The following is a 17,152-nucleotide window of genomic DNA, read 5'->3' as shown; positions in this document are numbered from 1 at the left end:
AACCCTCTTACATAAATGGAATTTGCTTCTGTGCTTCTCTCTCCTCAAAAGGAACTTACAAGGCACCTTCCGACCTCTTAGAGGTTAGCCAGGCTAACATTAAAAACCCCCATCTACAGATGCCCAGAGAGGTGGCACCTAGGATATTTCAGTGATATGAAATCTTATTTGCTTATTGAATCAGGCTGTTCCACTGCAGGAATGCTCCTGGTGAGCCAACATACATATTTTTTCCTAAATAACGAGCTGAAATTTGCCTCCCTGCAACTCTGGCCTGTGGGACCGAACTTTGCCTTCTGAAGCAGCCCCACGAGCCGACCCTGTCAGCTGCAGTACAGCCCAGGCTTGTCTGGGAGTGACTTTCTCCCCTCTTTTCTAGGAGATTCCCTTCCATTCAGACTCTCACCAAATCTCCGCTGCTAGCAGTCCTTACCCAGTCTCCACAAAAAGATAACGCCTTCCATGTAATCTGTGTTTGCTCAGGTCAAAAACATGTTTGATGCTGGGAATTTGTGAAGGCTGGCATTCAATTAATGGGAGTTGTCATTATAAATGAGGAAAAAGAAGTCAAAGAAAAAGCCTCCTCTGAAATCCTGTCTCCTTATCCAAGAGTGATATTTTCATAATTATTTGCATTCATATGACTTGCTGAAATATATAAAGACGCTTTCCTCCCTGCTTATCTTTCTGTAGAATCTTATAAGCCAGAGTTGCTTTAACTGCACAGGACAGGACCCACATGCAAATAAAGACAAATAGCAACAAAGAGATTTGATGGAAACATTACATGTCTAAGCCCTTTATGACCAAGGGCTTTATCCCCACTTTGTGTTACCTGCACAGGGCCCGGAGGGAGGAGGAGTCTTGTTTTCAAGACTGTTTGCACTCCTTTGCCTCAATGCTCTTATTTTCTGACTGGACTTTGAAAATCTCATTTTGGGGGTGGGAGGAAGGGAGAGGAAGAAAGGGGATGAGAAAGCCATCTTCCTAGATGGCCAATCAGAATGTTACACACACACGATTTTTTGTTTTTTTTAATTTTACCCACTGGCACATCAGCAGGCATCACTAATTTCACAAAGCTCTTGCTCTAGCTTTGTAAACTCAACTTTCTTTCTCCTTCGCAAGCTTAAGCAGATGCTAAGTACAAATACGCTAAGTTCCTGGGATGCCCGTTCAGAGGGCATTCCAGTAACTCATCATCTGGGTAAACACACATTCTCCACAGGGAATCCTTCACTAGGCACTTCCATGAGACATATAAGCTGTGTCAACAGATTTGAAATTCTACCATCTGCAAATAATCAAGGTGGCTTTGGTGGACCAGAATTGGTATTCGTATTCAGAGCTTCCAGAGAGGAGACCTGAATAAATACAGAGGGGGCAGGAGCTAGTGAACATCTTGAGAATATCGTCACCACTGGTTCAGACAGGCCCTCTCATTACTTCAGATGAGGGAGCTCCCATGCCTCATCCTCTGGAAGCTTCCACCACCTCCAGAAGTTACAGCCTCCTCAAAGATAATTAAAGATTCAGTCAAGTTTGCAGATTCTTGTAACCATACCCTCGGGAAGACTGATTCTGGAAGTGTTGCCCACTCAGTCGATGCTGTCTCCCTTCCCCTCCTCACCACTGAGCACTGACGGCTCGGCCCCAACCAGGCGGGAGCTCCCCTGAAATCGACTCCAATGCAAAGAGGCGACTGCCTACATCTCTTCACTTTGCCAAGCAGTAACCACAACCATTCTTTCAAAAAGAGAAATTTCAGAGGCACCTGGGTAGCTCTGTCGGTTAAGCGTCAGACTTCGACTCAAGTCATGATCTTGTGGTGCGTGAGTTCGAGCCCCATGTCGGCTTGCGGCCTGGAGCCTGCTTTGGATTCTGTCTCCCGCTCTTTCTCTGCCCCTCCCCTGCTCATACTCTGTCTCTGTCTCTCCCTCTCTTTCTCCAAAAAAATAAACATTAAAAAAAATTTTTTTTTAAAAAGAGAAATTTGAAAACTTTCTTCTTCCATCAAAAGCGGAGCTTTAATTAAGTGATAAAGTGTGGAGCTTAAAGCCCCCCAGTCAGCCAAATGGGCCGGTTGACACTGAGCGCTGGAAACACACACACACCTGAGGTACAAACACCTGCTTTTCGCTTCAGAGTTATACCCTTTCCAGAGTTTGTTCATCTAGATGTGGGAAAGGAGAAGAATCCATATACTTTGACTAATAATCGAGACTGAAATGGAGTCAGTCCTTCCGGCCACCAGCCTGCAGTCAAACCTTCCCAATGAAACTCCAGAGAATACGTAATTTAAGCCCTAATATTAATTCTTCAAGAAGCATGACAAGGCTGATACGACATGGGACCCAGCGTTAGTATTTCTCCTCACGTTTACTCCCCAGCATGCGGCTCCGACCCCTCCCAGCCATAACTGAAGTGACCGCGTTCCCGTTACACCTTCATCACTTTTGCCCATCGACTTCCCCAAACAGGGCCAAATGCAACAGAGGGTCGGGGGCCCAGATGCAACCCCATACTCTGTTCTACATGAGGACACATAAGAATGATGATGATAGAAGGTTAAACAGAACACAGTTCTGCTTTTCAAAGACAACGACGTCTGTGGGGGTGGCAATATGGCATGAAGAAAGCAAGTGAGCTGTGCCAAACACTTAAAAGACACCACGAAGAGGGAGAAGTGAAAATCGGTTGGTTACCTCTCTCTGAATCCGGGAAGGCATGAGGGAACAGAGCAGAAACAACACGTTAGCATTCACACGGCATCCAGAAAATAAAACAGTCCCGTTAACGGCAACTCCAAGCGCTGACATCCCATCCCTTTTCCCAACTTTGCTGCAACGAATAGCCCTTTGGTGCTTATTTTAGCCGAGCTCTGTCGCACAGAAGTGTGTATTTCGAGCCATGTTACGATGAAGCCAAGAGATGCCAGCTGAGTTTAGAGGCAACATATCAACCGGGGGAGGTAATCAAGCTTAAAATATCACAGTCAAATACAAGAAACTGTTTGCGGTAAACACTGGCAAAGCACTTATCTTCATTTTCCAGCCCCACCTGCTCCCAATAAACAATGTACAGAAACAATGATGTGGATACAGCCTTACCTGTTTTACTAACTTCTGACATTCTATTAATTGAACTACAACATTATAGTCTAGGTACGTTCACTCAAATGCATCATGAGAAGGCAACAGAGCGGGAGTGAGCAGAGACAGCAGAAGGTCAAGGGCAGAGGTGGGATGTGGGAGGGCCGGCAGGGGGAGGAATCATGTGTCAGGGAAGAGAGGACTGGAAGCGGAGAAGGGATGAGGACAACTTCGGGTTTGGGGCCGAATGCTCAGCTGCCCTGCGCTGCCAGGGTGACCCTAAAGAAGTCACTTAACTTCTTGACCCGGAGAGCCCACCATCCCCTTGGTCTTGTCACAGCCAATCTGAAAGGGCCTGAGGACCACAGACTTTCTAGATGGGTCACATGCATGCAGGTAAACACAGAGCAAGTGGACTGAGAGGCAGGGGGCACCAGATAACGAGAAGGAAGGGGAGAAACTCAACCTTCGCAGAAACCTGCTGTTTCAGGTGCCCCGCGGCCAGGGTCACAGAGCGGCCAGCAGGACCCTGCAGACACGAGAGCTCAAATCATGGTGTGAAACAGCAAGTACGCAGGGTAGTGAACCACAGTCACGAAGCCGAAAGACAGACCTCTGCATCCTGACACAGAACAATGACCGTGACATATTATCTATCAAGTGGGAAATCAAACAAGCAAGCCGTCCAGACTGCAGATACACGGTCTCATACAAAAAACAAGAAAGTTAGAGTGTGTATTTTGATATCCACATAGTAACATATCTGGAACATCATAACATGCAAATCGTCAACTGTTATCCGGAGGGAGGGCGTTACGGAGGATTTTCTTTAATACATTTGTTTGAATATTCTCCAATAAGCACATGTGACTTTTGTACTACAGATGTGTAAATATCTACTTCACTATTTCAGGGACCCCACTGTGGTCAGTGAACCCCAAAGCACGGGTGACAGTACTGTAACATAGGCGACTGCCACACAGTGACACCCCAACAACTACCCTTTCTTGAGTTCTGGCTCTGTGTTGCCCAAACAGCAACCCAATGAGGTAAGTTTTACCGTTCTCACTGATAAAAAGGTAAACAAGTTTAGAGAGGTTGAAGAACTTGACGAAGGTCACACAGCGAGTACATGATGAAGTTAGGGTTTGGTGTAGGTCGGCAGGACTCTCTGATCCTAGGCTTCTCACACTGCACCCATGATGGGCACCCCTTCCTCATTCACGGTCCTATAGAACCACCTCACGGTTTGTCTCCCGAATGGCTCAGAGGGTTACCACGCACAGGTGTTCAAGACAGGAGCAAAGGTTTTGGCAAAGAACCTGGGGCTTTACATGCACAGGGGAACCTCCTTCCTTTTCCTTGGCCTGTGAACTTTTGTTGGGGGAGAAGGTGGCTGAAAATTCACAAGAGAGGCCCTTTAGGCTGAGTACATAGAGCTGTGTTCGGATCCCTCCGGTAGCTGTGTTCCCCTGGGTACGTTACTCACCGTCTCTTTTTCCCGGGCTCCCTCTATGTGCCAGGCACACTGTGTTAGGTGGTGCCCCCCCTTCGAAACTGCTTCCTCATCAGTGCAGTGCAGATGATGCTTCCTCATCAGTGCAAAGGGGAGAAGGACACGTGGCTCAGGGTAATCATGAGAATTAAATGAAATGAGTCGGTGTGAGTACAAGAGTACCTGGCGTGTAACAAAGTGCAATAAACTGCTTCCTTCCAGTTTTCTTCACTGAGTCATCTGGCGGTTTCATGTCTCAGCCGGGTCATGCTGGGCAGCACTGGAACTGAAATGTCTCCCATTGGAAGGGAAATCACTGGGGACCCTCCTCAGATTTGCTGGGCACTGTTTACCACAGGTTGAGGGGAAGTCACCTGTTGCTCGTGTCCCTCTGTCAAGGTTAGTCTATGGATGTAATTATAGATCATCACCAAAGGATCCGAAGACCTGGGTTCTAGTCCCACACTGAGCACTAGGTAAGTCTCTTAACCTCTCTGAGTCTCGGTTTCTCATTTCAGATGAGATGGTTTCGTGCTCAGATTTTTTTTTTTTTTTTCTAATCAGAAAAGGGTCTGTTAGAAAGCTTTGACTCTTAAAAACAAAAAAAGAATGAGCCACTAGCATTTCCCTGGCTAGCTTTTGATTTATACCAAATGCTTTTAATTTTTTACTCTTAATAAAAAGCCTATGCCTACTGTATGGTAAAAACTTTGCCTGATAATGTTCAATCTAGAGACTTTAGAATACACTCTGTTTCTTTTGGGTATAATTATCATGGAAGCCTTGGGTATTAGATTAGATCAGACCCATTATTAGCGATTCACTTAAGGAAACAGCATCTATATGTAGCCACTGAGTTTTTTTCCCCCTGAAGGTGGAACTTGGAAAAATGATACTGCAAACTCTTACCAAGGTCCATCCTTTTGGGGTTAATAGACACTGCTTGATTTGAGTATGGAAGTAAAAGCCTGCCACAAATAGGGAACTGAGAGCGATCTTTGAAATGTCTTTCAAAAAATGCAGAAGAGTCAAAGCGGCAGCTGCTTCACTGATTCAACACCTTATAAATTTGCCAAGAAGGAAACATCAGCCCAAAGCTGGGCTCCTGCATGAGGAGCATCCTTCCAGGAGGCTAAGTGTAGACTCAGGCACAAGCTGACTCCCTTCTCACTGTACGAGATGCAGTGCGAAGAATTCAACTCCGGGATTAATTCCACACCAGCCACGCACCCAAGGCCGCCTGATCAGTATGCTCTCAGCAGCTACTTCTTGGGAAAATGAACGTGGGAGTAATTGGCAATGTTTTCATTAAAATAAGTCTGAAATAACAGAACTACTTGGCATGTGTAACTGGGCATCCAAATGAATAGGAAATTCCTCAAAATAAACAGCACACCAGAATGACAATTCCTATTCCAGCTTTTGGAGGAGGACACGCCTATCCCCCAGCACAGCGGCCTACTTCATATGTGGCACACACCCTCTACTTTTCACAAACTGAGCACGTAAAGCAAAGACCTGCCAGCGTGCTTCTCGCTCCATTTTTACAGAAGTCTGTTTCATGCTACTATCTGATGCCTGTCTTTCATCACTGGGGGGTCTTTGGGTGCCTTTCGAGCACCAGCGCAGACCAGCATTAGCCACAGGACAATGAAGCAAAAACTGAAACTTTATGAAAACTTTCCTATCAACTCCTGAACCTGGCTGTCTTATTTTTTCTCCCAGCTTCAAGGTTTTTTGTTTTTGTTTTTCTTCCCTCCCTGACGTTTATTGGCTGTTTGCCCTTGGTCAAAGCCCTTAGGCTCTTTGTTCTTCAGTTTATTCATCTGTAAAATGGGACTAATAGTGGCACTAACCCCCTAAGAGTGCTGTGAGGGTTATACTCCTTAATCCGTGTAAGGCTCACGGTGTGAGAACATCCAATGTGGACTCGACATGCATACTAAGCAGTGTACTAACCAGGAGGTCTGTGGAGAGGGTCTCCTAACCTGATTTGGATCTTGGAACCTCTTGGAATCTGATGAAAAAATTCCAGAAAGAAATGTGCATGGACCCACAATTTTACGCACAACCTTAGGAGGATGGGGAGGAAGGTTCAACAACCCCTGAAACTCATTTACAGACCCCTTCAGAATCCAAATCCTGCAGGTCAAAGAGCTCTGACCCGAATTCTGGATTTATGCAAATTTACCATCTGGTGTCTGGAATTTCAGGGAATTCAGCTCTGGGAAGGGCTCTGTCCTTCCCAGGACCAAATGGTGCCAGAAGCACCTGTCTTTGTTGAGTGTGCCTTAGTCTGCCAGCTAGTTTGCTCCCCACCTCCCTCTCCTGCCCCCCCAGGACGGTGCAGCCTGTTAGCCTGCAGAACTTGCAGAAGCAGGGAGTCAGAGTTCCAACAGGACTAAGTGTGAAGAAGAGGATCTAAAGTGGTATAAGGTTATTGAAATTCAAGGCACATTCTTCTAAACAAAGGGCTTTCTCATGCCACTGGAGAGAAGACACAATAGTTACCAGCCAGCTTACTAATGAGGGAGAGGGATATTTGAGAGCAACAGGAAATGAGTTTTTGGTGGCTTTTTCGTTTTTTTTTTTTTTAAGTCCCTGTTTGAAGACAGCAAAAATTAACAAGGTCTGCTTTCGTTTGGGCTGTGCTACAGTAAAACAACAACAAAACAACCTTGCTTCTCTGAGTATCTGTGAAGACAGAACACACATACACATACAACTTACACTTACTTCTCAAGTGAGAAATAACTCATGCCATGTTACGGTTTCAAGGTTTAAAGTTTAGGGCAAAATCAAAGGGAAGAATTATGTAAGTTATACCCAAACTGTGAAACCATGGTCTGGCTTCCTTCCTGAAAGCAGAGGGGGAGAAACAAAACATACTCAGAAGGCTCCTCTCTGGCTTTGACACAGTAGAGGGAAGAAGACCAGTCTATACTAGGGAAGTGGTTTCCACGTGAGAAGTGTCACAAGGACATAAAGTACCAGGAAGATATAGACAAGACTCCCAGTTAACACCACGGTGAGTCCGTGGGTGAATTCTCTTCCATCGCACGCACCCAGCCGTGGGCAGGGTCTCGTTTGGGTAAGGCGCATTCCTAAATCTGTTTCTAAATTTCCAAGAGGATTTAGGGCTATCACTACACACAGCCAATCCTCCTTTCTTTGCGCACACAGGAGTGCTAGCATAGCTAACACAAAGAGCCAAGACATTTGATCATTTGATTTTTGGAAACTTCCATCTAGATACAAGTACTCTTGATATTCTGTAAACTCAGTGATACCTCAACAAAAACAGACATCAACGCTACGATGACTAATAACGAAATCACAACAGCAGCTCCCATTTTATTGAATGTGCTGCCCACCCAGGCTCTGTGCTTGGCACACGTTATCGCCAGGCCACACGGTTAACTCTGTGTGGGAGAACCAAGATTCCAGGACTTTCACTTTCAAACCCCCATCACTAAAGAGTGGTACAGGTCTCTCCTCCTTTGTTGTGTGGTTCTAGGGCACCAGGCACCCGAGCCTGCCTCCCTCCCAGCTAAGGGGCTCTCCTCAGGACCCCAGCCCTCGATGAAGACAGGTGGTCTCAGCTCTCCGCTCCTATCTCTATCCTATTGGATTTTTGGTTACACCACTGCTGGACCTGGTGACAAAAAGTAAGTGTGCTCTATTTGGTTTAAATGATGTTCCCAGGCAACGGCTGAGGGTTTCATCCTTTGCACAGCAGCCGATTATCCTGTTGCTGCCCTGCTTATGATCCCCTCCCAAACTCCCTGCCTCACCCACAACCCGCTGGGCTCCAGCCACACTCTGATCCTTCTGTCCTCTCACACACATGCCTTGACCTTCTGCCCTGGATGACTTATGCCCACAGGTCTCCCATGGGAAGGCTCCTCCTTATTGTCACCACTTCCAAAAACCCTTCCAGGCCACTCAGTCATTGCCAACACCTGAAGCCATCTAACACTACCCTGCTTGGTCATTGTTCCTCCTTCCACCCCACAAAAAAGTAAAATCTGTGTGAGCAGGAACTTTCCTACTGTGTTCACTCACCACTGTGTAAGTGTTCACTCACCACTGCCTGGCACATTGTGCCACATAATCAGTAAATGATTCTGAATGAATGAATAACTAAACAGGGTGAACAAAGAACCCCCCTGCCTAACTCCTGATCATGTCCGTAAGAACCTAAGGCAATGATCCTGTGAATACCACAGAGTTGGCTGAATTTCTTTTCCCCCTGTTCTGATCATCACAGATGGTACGTTAAAAATGACTTTAGTTCATATTCCATTTTCATGTCATCTGAAACCACAATGTTAATGAAACATATCTCATAGGAATGAGCATGGAGGAAAGTTGTGGAAAGATTATCAATCTCTTGTGACTCTATTTGAAAGTGAAACAAATCTATACTTTGATCATCTCCAGCAGAAACCACAATAATGTTTCCAGAGCCCCTAACTAGATTCCTCCTTCAGAACGTTTGTCTAAATGAAAAATGGCTTCTCTGCTCCTGAAGAAATCAATATATAAATTTCCATTGTATATTGATTTCTATCAAGACTTATCAGCTCCTCGGATAATTTTCTTTATATCTGTACTCTAAAAGAAATAAACCTTTGCTTATCACTTAGGGAAAAGGCTCCAGACAAGACATTTCCATATACACTAAGGCAGAGGACACATGAAGAGCTGCACCACAAAGCATCACAGAACATTCCCGACGAGGCTATCTTGGCAGGAGTTAACTTTTTGACACAATTTGAAAGAATACCCATCTTTCCCATTCAGTAAGGTTACTTTTTATATGCGGCTAGTCTCCTTGTTCCAGACTCTTTTTTCTTCTCTATCGAATATAAGAAATCTTTAAAACCCAAAAACCACAATCTCATCACCGTAGCATTCTATTTTCACTGTCTGACTTTACCTTTCTTTTATTGTCCATATTTGTTCATATTTGACAAATGCAATAACCGTACCACCTTGAAGAAGCTGAAGTGTGGGCTTGGGATGTTTGAATAATGGTCTGTCACAGAAGCACCCCAAACAGCCTGACCTTCTCCAGGAATTCTGTTTGGAGGCTGGTTTTCAGAATACCTCAAAGCTGGCCAAAAGCGACTGAACTTTCTAACTTCTGAAGGACAAGGTCCCTATTTCAGCTGTCACTGTGGGTTCCACTCTGGTCCTTTAAATCAGGGGTGGAAAACTACGGCCCCAGGATCAGAGACCATCCACCTCCTGTCTGTTCTTATAAAGAGTCACTGGAACACAGCCACACCCACTCATTTCCTCTTGTCTACGGCCGTTCTTGCGCTAAGATAACAGAACTCGAGTGGCTGAGTTTACCCACAGAGCCCCAAATATTCAGTATCAGGCCTTTTCCAGAAAAAGCGTCCAACCCTGCTTAGATGACAACCTGATCCAGGGGTTGTAACATACAATGTAGACCAACACTGAGATTAGGACCAGCTAAATGATTTGTGAAGCCCAGTGCAAAATGAAAATGGGAGGCTCTGCGTGAAGAGATTAAGAAATGCAAGATGGTAAGAGCAGAGCATTAACCTGAGCACGCACTAAACCTGTCCAGCAGCCTGAGATGCTGCAATAATCCTTGTTGCGGGTGACCAAACTCCAAGGCCAGCTAGAAACTATTCTACCCACATGCGGAAATAAGAGTGTTTCCAATCTGTAGCTTCTTCAGAACCAAAAACACTTTTGCTCAACTGAAATCTTACATGTACATCCGACATGCGAATCAGAGTCAATGTGGAGCTCTGCCTCAACCATTTCATTTCAAAAAGGTCACGTGCAGGGGCGCCTGGGTGGCGCAGTCGGTTAAGCGTCCGACTTCAGCCAGGTCACGATCTCGCGGTCCGTGAGTTCGAGCCCCGCGTCAGGCTCTGGGCTGATGGCTCGGAGCCTGGACCCTGTTTCCGATTCTGTGTCTCCCTCTCTCTCTGCCCCTCCCCCGTTCATGCTCTGTCTCTCTCTGTCCCAAAAATAAAAAATAAAAAACGTTGAAAAAAAAAAAAAAAAAAAAAAAAAACAAAAAGGTCACGTGCAGGCTATGAATGGTTTTTTTTTTTGGTGGGGGGTGTGGTGGTAGGCGGATGGAAATCACACCAGACCTCTTGCAAACAGCATTTTCATGTAACCTGCCAAACAGATGCATGCTTTGACATGACAGAATCAGGCCAAATCAGCCCCAACTGTCAGCTGCTCTCTCTGCAGCTGCTTTCCATCATAATTATTTCAACTGTCATAATTTATTCATCCCCAGACAAGCTTACGTGTTCCAGGGTAACTAGGCCGGGCATCCAGGTCAGAAGGGCTGGCAGCCCCAGTCATTTCTGCCCCTCCACAAGCCTAAAATTCTGACTGTAGAGGGAATATTTTATTTTCTACATCAGTTATTTTTTTGCAAAACCAAACCAAAGTTGATTTCAAAACCAAAGTTAACTGACAAACACCATAAGCTTTCAAGTTGATAAATCTGAAGTGGGGGGGGGAAGGTGCAAAATAATACCATCAGAAACCAAATACTTCATTTCTATATTTTACAGGTAACAAGGAGATGGCTTTTCTAGCCTCACAGTATGCTCAGTTATTTTCCCACAAAGTTATTCCTTCTGATTCAAGACACATATGGAACAACTTTTGTTTGGGACAAAATATCCAGGTGTCTGGACTCTGAAGAATGTCCCATGTGAAATAAAGAACTTCAAATGCAATTATCAATGGTTTCTTACAAAACTGGAGCAAAGGTAGAGTTAATTCCGTATGAATTAAAGCTTAAACCTGTCTTTTTTTCTTACTTTGATCCTTTCTTTCTTTTTCTTCCTTCCTTCCTTCCTTCCTTCCTTCCTTCCTTCCTTCCTTCCTTCCTTCCTTTCAGGAGAGTGAGTGTGCACATCGTGCATGTGAGGGACAGAGAGAGAAGGGCAGAGAGAGGGAATCAAACTTAAACCTTCAATCACAGCCAAAAAGCCTCATAAAATCGTGTCCCCACAAACCTCTTCCACCCCAGCACATACCACTGGCCTCCTTGCTTCTGGCTCCAACCATGCTGGCCTCCTCTCTGATTCTGGAACGTGCTGAACACTTCTCTTCCTCCAAGCTTCCTACTTCCTCCCCACATGCCTGGCTTCTACTCAGCCTTCACATTCAGCTCAAATATCACCTCCTAGGATGGACTGCTTCTTGGTGGTTCTTTTCCCCACTGAACTACTCAGCTGCATTCTCTGTGCCCCTGACCATCTTCCTGGCACTTATAATCTATATTATCTTGCTTCCTAAATTGTTCTTCTAGCTTACCTCCTGCTTCTTTGGATCTTGTCTGTCTCATTCCATCATGTACCTCACAAGATGCCTGACACACAGAGGTTCTATATCTGCTGAACAGCAAGTCAATGCATAGATTATAAATATCAAGTACATGTGATGGCCAAAGTTAAACCCTCAAAATAGAAAATGAAGTCTTTTCATCTATACTAATTCATCTGCCCATTCAACATTTCAATTACTTGTGAAAAACATCCTATGCCAGGACCAGAGGAAACCAAAGGTCTAAGAATTTCTCAAAAATATTATATTCTGTGTTTAAAATAGGTGCTTAGAAAAGAATGAGTTACACTACTATTTAACGTATTTTCATGTAACCCGAGGGATTTGTGGAAAACTCTGGAAACCCAGATGAATAAGAAGTTACAGGTCATCAATATACTCCAACAAAACAAAACAAAACAAAACAAAAACCACGAAAAGTATAGAGAGAGTAAGTAGGGGTTTTCAAACCGTGTTCTAGGTCCTTAAATCTAGGAGTCATCTCTTCACACTTGGGAGACTGTGGACAGATGGAAAGCTTTGCTCAGTCAGTGGTATAGAATGAAGTTCATTTCCCTGAGGGGGTTGTTAAAGATGAAAGCTGTTGAGGTGAGACCAGGAGATTGCATGACTGATAGACAGTTTTTGAAACACACTGGAAGGACCACATCCAAATTAACAACAGCCCTGTTCAAACTCTTTCAGAACTCAGCTTCTGGCCCTCCTTGCAGTCCCAGAAGACCGACTCCAGTGCACGATGACCCACGGTCTGATTAATACCTACACCCTTGGCACGGAGGTGACCTTGGGCCTACTTGTGAACACCTACAGCCCTGGGCTCAGCTGGCCTCCAAGGCAGCAGCCAGCAGCAACCTCCTCTTGACTCACCTCAGGGTCATCCATACTACTTCTTAGGTGTGCTCCAGTTCAAAGGATCTAAAATGGATCCTGTGACAATATTATGTGAGCTCTAAGAAAGCAAGGAGGTACTCGGGCAGTTCCCATTTTAATCACTAGGGCCGAGGCCCAGCATATACCAGGTGTTCAGTAAATACTTACTAAATAAATAATCTCCATTGCTCAAAAGCTAGGACTCACTAGAATGATAGAGGAACTCAATGCAGCAGGTGTCAGAGAAGTAGGGTTCCTGACCCGCCCAGCACATAGCCTGTGCCTTCATGCTGAGCCTCACTTACTGCTGAGCCAAGAACGATGGTACCTTCTTCGACAATAAGGGCTGATGCTTTGTGGAAAGTCTTCTCCCTATCAGGCTTCTTATTTACACTTCATTTTGGACAACACAGCCACCAACGACTTTTACAAAATTATGGACAAGGGGCACCTGCGTGGCTCAGTTAAGCATCTGACTCTTGATTTCAGCTCAGGTCATGATCTCACGGTTTGTGAGATTGAGCCCCACATCGGGCTCTGCACTGACAGTGTGAAGCCTGCTTGGGATTCTCTCTCTCCCTCTCACTCTGCCGTCCCCTGTTCACTATCTCTCAAAAATAAATAAAGAAGCATTAAAAAAAAAACAACCCAAATTACGGACAAAATTTTCAAATAGGGATTTAAAGCTGCTTTTTTCATAATATGTTATGCTTCTAAGTCCCTGGGAAAGGCATCAGGACACCAAATAACTCCTATCACAAAGCAGTACCAACTAAAAGGCAGTGCCAAAGATCTGAGCTTTAGTCAGAAAACTTGCAAACTGCTTTTGTGTCAGGGTGAGGATGGAGAAGAAACTGCCCAATGGTCTAAGGAACCCAAAAAACACAACACAAGGAAAGCGGGCATAACCCACCACTCAGGATTCAAGTCAAGCCAGGCTGCAGCTGCAGTTATAAAAAGAAAAAAAAAAAAAAAGACTAATGGGATCGTCTGCTCCTCTGCCTTCTCCCACCCAAGGCAGTAATGAAGATTCACAACCACACATTAATTAGGGAATCAATAGATGTGCCTGGTTACAATATCGGTACAGGGAAACAGATAATGGAGAGAGAGAAGGCACAGATTCCCTGAGAATGTGATCAAATCTGTATGCATTATTTACATCATGTTTTTCTTTATGAAAAAAAAAAAAAAAACAAAAAACAACTCCTTTTTCAATGCCAAGAGCAAGGAGGTCATTTTCTACATTTTGGGAATTTGAAACACTTTGTCACATGGAAGTCACACAGATAGATATTCTAAACCATATAACTAAAATTGTTTGTAAATGCAGTCTTTTTACACCAAAGAATATTGCTTTTAATCCCAAAATTGGATTATCAAGATTCTCCTAACAGACAAGAAGACATACATGTGGATTCACCAGAGGGCATGTGAAATGAATACACTCATTTACTCAACCCTAACACTGGCCACAAGAGAAATGCCCAGAGCAGAGCCTCCAAAGGGCTACTGCTGCGCTCGTCAATTGGGATCAAAAGCTTCCCGCATCCCACCGCACGCCTCCAATTCACAGATTCTTCACCCTTCTCTCCAGCGAGGCAGAAAGGCTCCCCCTTAGCCCTCCAGCTGCCCACTACCAGGCACTTCGCTAAGCGCCGACTCTGGCGAAGGGAGGGTGCAGCCTTTGTCCCGCGGGTCCCCTGGGCCCGCCTCGCTGTCCCCGCGAGCCAGCTCGGGATCGGACCCCGCTCGTTACCTCTGCACGCACCTGCAGACAAAGGCCCGCCGCCCCTTCCCCACGTTTCTCACCTTGGCCTCCCGCGCGGCCCTGGCGCTGGGACGAGGACGGCGGTGACCACACCAGCCAGCCGGCCGTGGCCGCTCGAATCAGCAGCGGCGCGCTCCTTCCGTCTTAAGTTGAAGCCGGTGCCTTCCGCGCCTCCCAGCGTCCGCGCCTCCCAGCGCGGGGCCTGCCCGCGCTCTCCGCCCGCCGCCGCCCGCCGCGGCCGCCCATTGGCTGCTGGGGAGGAGCCGCCCCTCCCTCCCCCCCACCCCCTGCCAGGTGTGCCCAGCAGGTGTCCCCCGTAGGGGCTTCCAGCTGCCTGACACCAGGCCCAAGGCAAGCAAGTTGGGGGGAGGGGGCGTGCGGGTAGGTAAATACCTTCATCCCCAACGAGCCCACCCGTTCTAGGACGAACATTTCCCATTTTGGACACTCGGGACTTGGAAAGTTCATTCTGATCTCGCTGAACCGCTTTACAAAGTTGACGTCCTGGGCTTGGCTTTCTGGTTCCCAACAGACCCTGCCTGAACCCTGCCGCGGGGAGTGGGGGCGTAGGGGAGCAGGAGGCAGGAGTGGGAGGGGAGGGAGCACTGCAAGCCACAGCCAGAAAGCCTTTTCAATGTCAAGACAAAGCAGGTCCAAACTGTAGCTTGATAAATGAGGCAGCGAGTGCTGAACTGAGCTTAAAGGTATTTTTCAGATTCCCTGCCAATTTCCAGGAAACGCTTAACAGCAAGTCATTCACCCCTACACACCTCTCCAATCCCGGCATCTCTTACGGCACTTTTTGTTTCCTGCTCCAAGATGACACTGGCATCCCAACGCTACCATCTCTAGTTGAGAATCCACTCCCCCAGACACAGAAGCAGGAAAGTGTCCAGTTGGCTAAGTGACAGCATTTTAAATGAATGCTGGCCAGTCATTGACTAAAACAGAGTTTGAAAGGAAAATCCAAGATCTCTTACTGTCTATATTCCGTGTGTACTCAAAGTACTTCTTCTCATTGATTCTGGGCAAGATGTTTGATTGGACAATTTAACCAAATGAAATAGGCAGGGGACATCAGCCATGTTTTCTGTTATATTCAAAGTACCATACACTTTGGGGGCGCCTGGGTGGCTCAGCCGGTTGGGCGTCCGACTTCAGCTCAGGTCACGATCTCGCGGTCCGTGAGTTCGAGCCCCACATGGGGCTCTGGGCTGATGGCTCGGAGCCTGGAGCCTGCTTCCGATTCTGTGTCTCCCTCTCTCTCTGCCCCTCCCCCGTTCATGCTGTCTCTCTCTGTCTCAACGTTTTTTATTTATTTTTGGGACAGAGAGAGACAGAGCATGAACGGGGGAGGGGCAGAGAGAGAGGGAGACACAGAATCGGAAACAGGCTCCAGGCTCCGAGCCATCAGCCCAGAGCCTGACGCGGGGCTCGAACTCACGGACCGCGAGATCGTGACCTGGCTGAAGTCGGACGCTTAACCGACTGCGCCACCCAGGCGCCCCAAGTCTCTCTCTGTCTCAAAAATAAATAAATGTTAAAAAAAAATTAAAAAAAAAAAACAAAAAAAGTACCATACACTTTTTTTTTTTTTTAAAACAGGGAAAGGAATATAATCCACAAAACACACACAAGAAAATCAAGGGAGTGTGTAACTAGGAGTCTTGTCTGGGTTTAGTAAAACACACCACAGGTATACTGGTAATTCTTTTAGTGTTCGTGCTTTAAAAGCAGATTAAACATCTACTCATTTGTTCAACATTTATTAAGCTCTTCCTAAATGCTGGGCTCTGTGCTGACAACTCTATTGTAGGCTTTTCTGGTTATCAGTTGTTTTTCAAGGAGGACAGGTTTTAACACATGGCATATCTGAATCTATGACCAATAATTCCTCAGCTATTTAGAAATGCTGTTTACAATGAGCTGCTCTGGCAACCACAACTGTGTGGAACACAGCCTCCACTGGAAGTGGGGGTGAGTCTTGGGCTTGGGGTTCGGCAGTCAGAACAGGCATCACCAAATCTGGAGATACGAGCTGATTTCACAGAATCCCACCTGTCACCCCTTCGAGGCTGCCCTTCTTTCCTTACGCATAATTCTAGGGAGTTTGGTTACTTGCCTATAGGAGGGTGGAAACAACAAATGAGAAGCAAAAGAGCTGCCAGATGCCCGAAGGTAACAACACAGTATGACAGCTGAGCGTCCCCTGGCAGAGAAGTCGTGCTTGACAAGTCCTGCCAACTCTACTGGCCACTGTCCTCTCAAACTCATTACCCTCCCTCCAACCCCATTGCCTCCACCCTATTTCCAGCCACCACCGTCTCTCATCTAGACAGTTAGCACAGTCTTCCAACGGTCTCCCTGGTTCCACGCTCACCCCCGATGGGCTACTCTCACAGCTGCCACACGTGTGTCCCTTTAAACAAACAAATCACAAACCTGAGCATCCATGCTCAGACTGTAAAACCCTCCAATGGCTTCCCATTGACTGGAGAGATATAGTCCATAATCATTTCAGGGGTCACTGAGGCCTCCTGCGATCTGGTCCTTATTCTCTCTACA

The 17,152-nt window shown here is 46.1% G+C and overlaps 1 protein-coding gene across 11 annotated transcripts in view; it reads right to left on the bottom strand.

Annotated features, from left to right (window-relative positions):
• APBB2 (amyloid beta precursor protein binding family B member 2) overlaps positions 1–17,152 on the bottom strand; it is a 383,779-nt gene that overhangs the window by 23,199 nt on the left and 343,428 nt on the right. The window contains exon 1 of one of the 11 annotated variants that reach the window (XM_058722769.1): positions 14,629–14,744. The exons of 9 other annotated variants lie outside the window; for them this stretch is intronic. Coding sequence is in view for 1 of the 2 variants with exons in the window: in XM_058722768.1 (XP_058578751.1) it covers positions 2,706–2,761 (56 nt within the window). In the remaining variant the exon portion in view is untranslated. Of the gene's footprint in view, positions 1–2,705; positions 3,061–14,628; positions 14,745–17,152 lie in introns of those variants that run through there. One more of the 11 variants, XM_058722768.1, reaches the window with a different exon arrangement.

Source organism: Neofelis nebulosa, chromosome 3 (assembly GCF_028018385.1).
Source record: "Neofelis nebulosa isolate mNeoNeb1 chromosome 3, mNeoNeb1.pri, whole genome shotgun sequence".
Taxonomy (NCBI): domain Eukaryota; kingdom Metazoa; phylum Chordata; class Mammalia; order Carnivora; family Felidae; genus Neofelis; species Neofelis nebulosa.
Note: the sequence above shows the minus strand (reverse complement) of the source record. Positions and strands in the feature narration are given on the sequence as shown.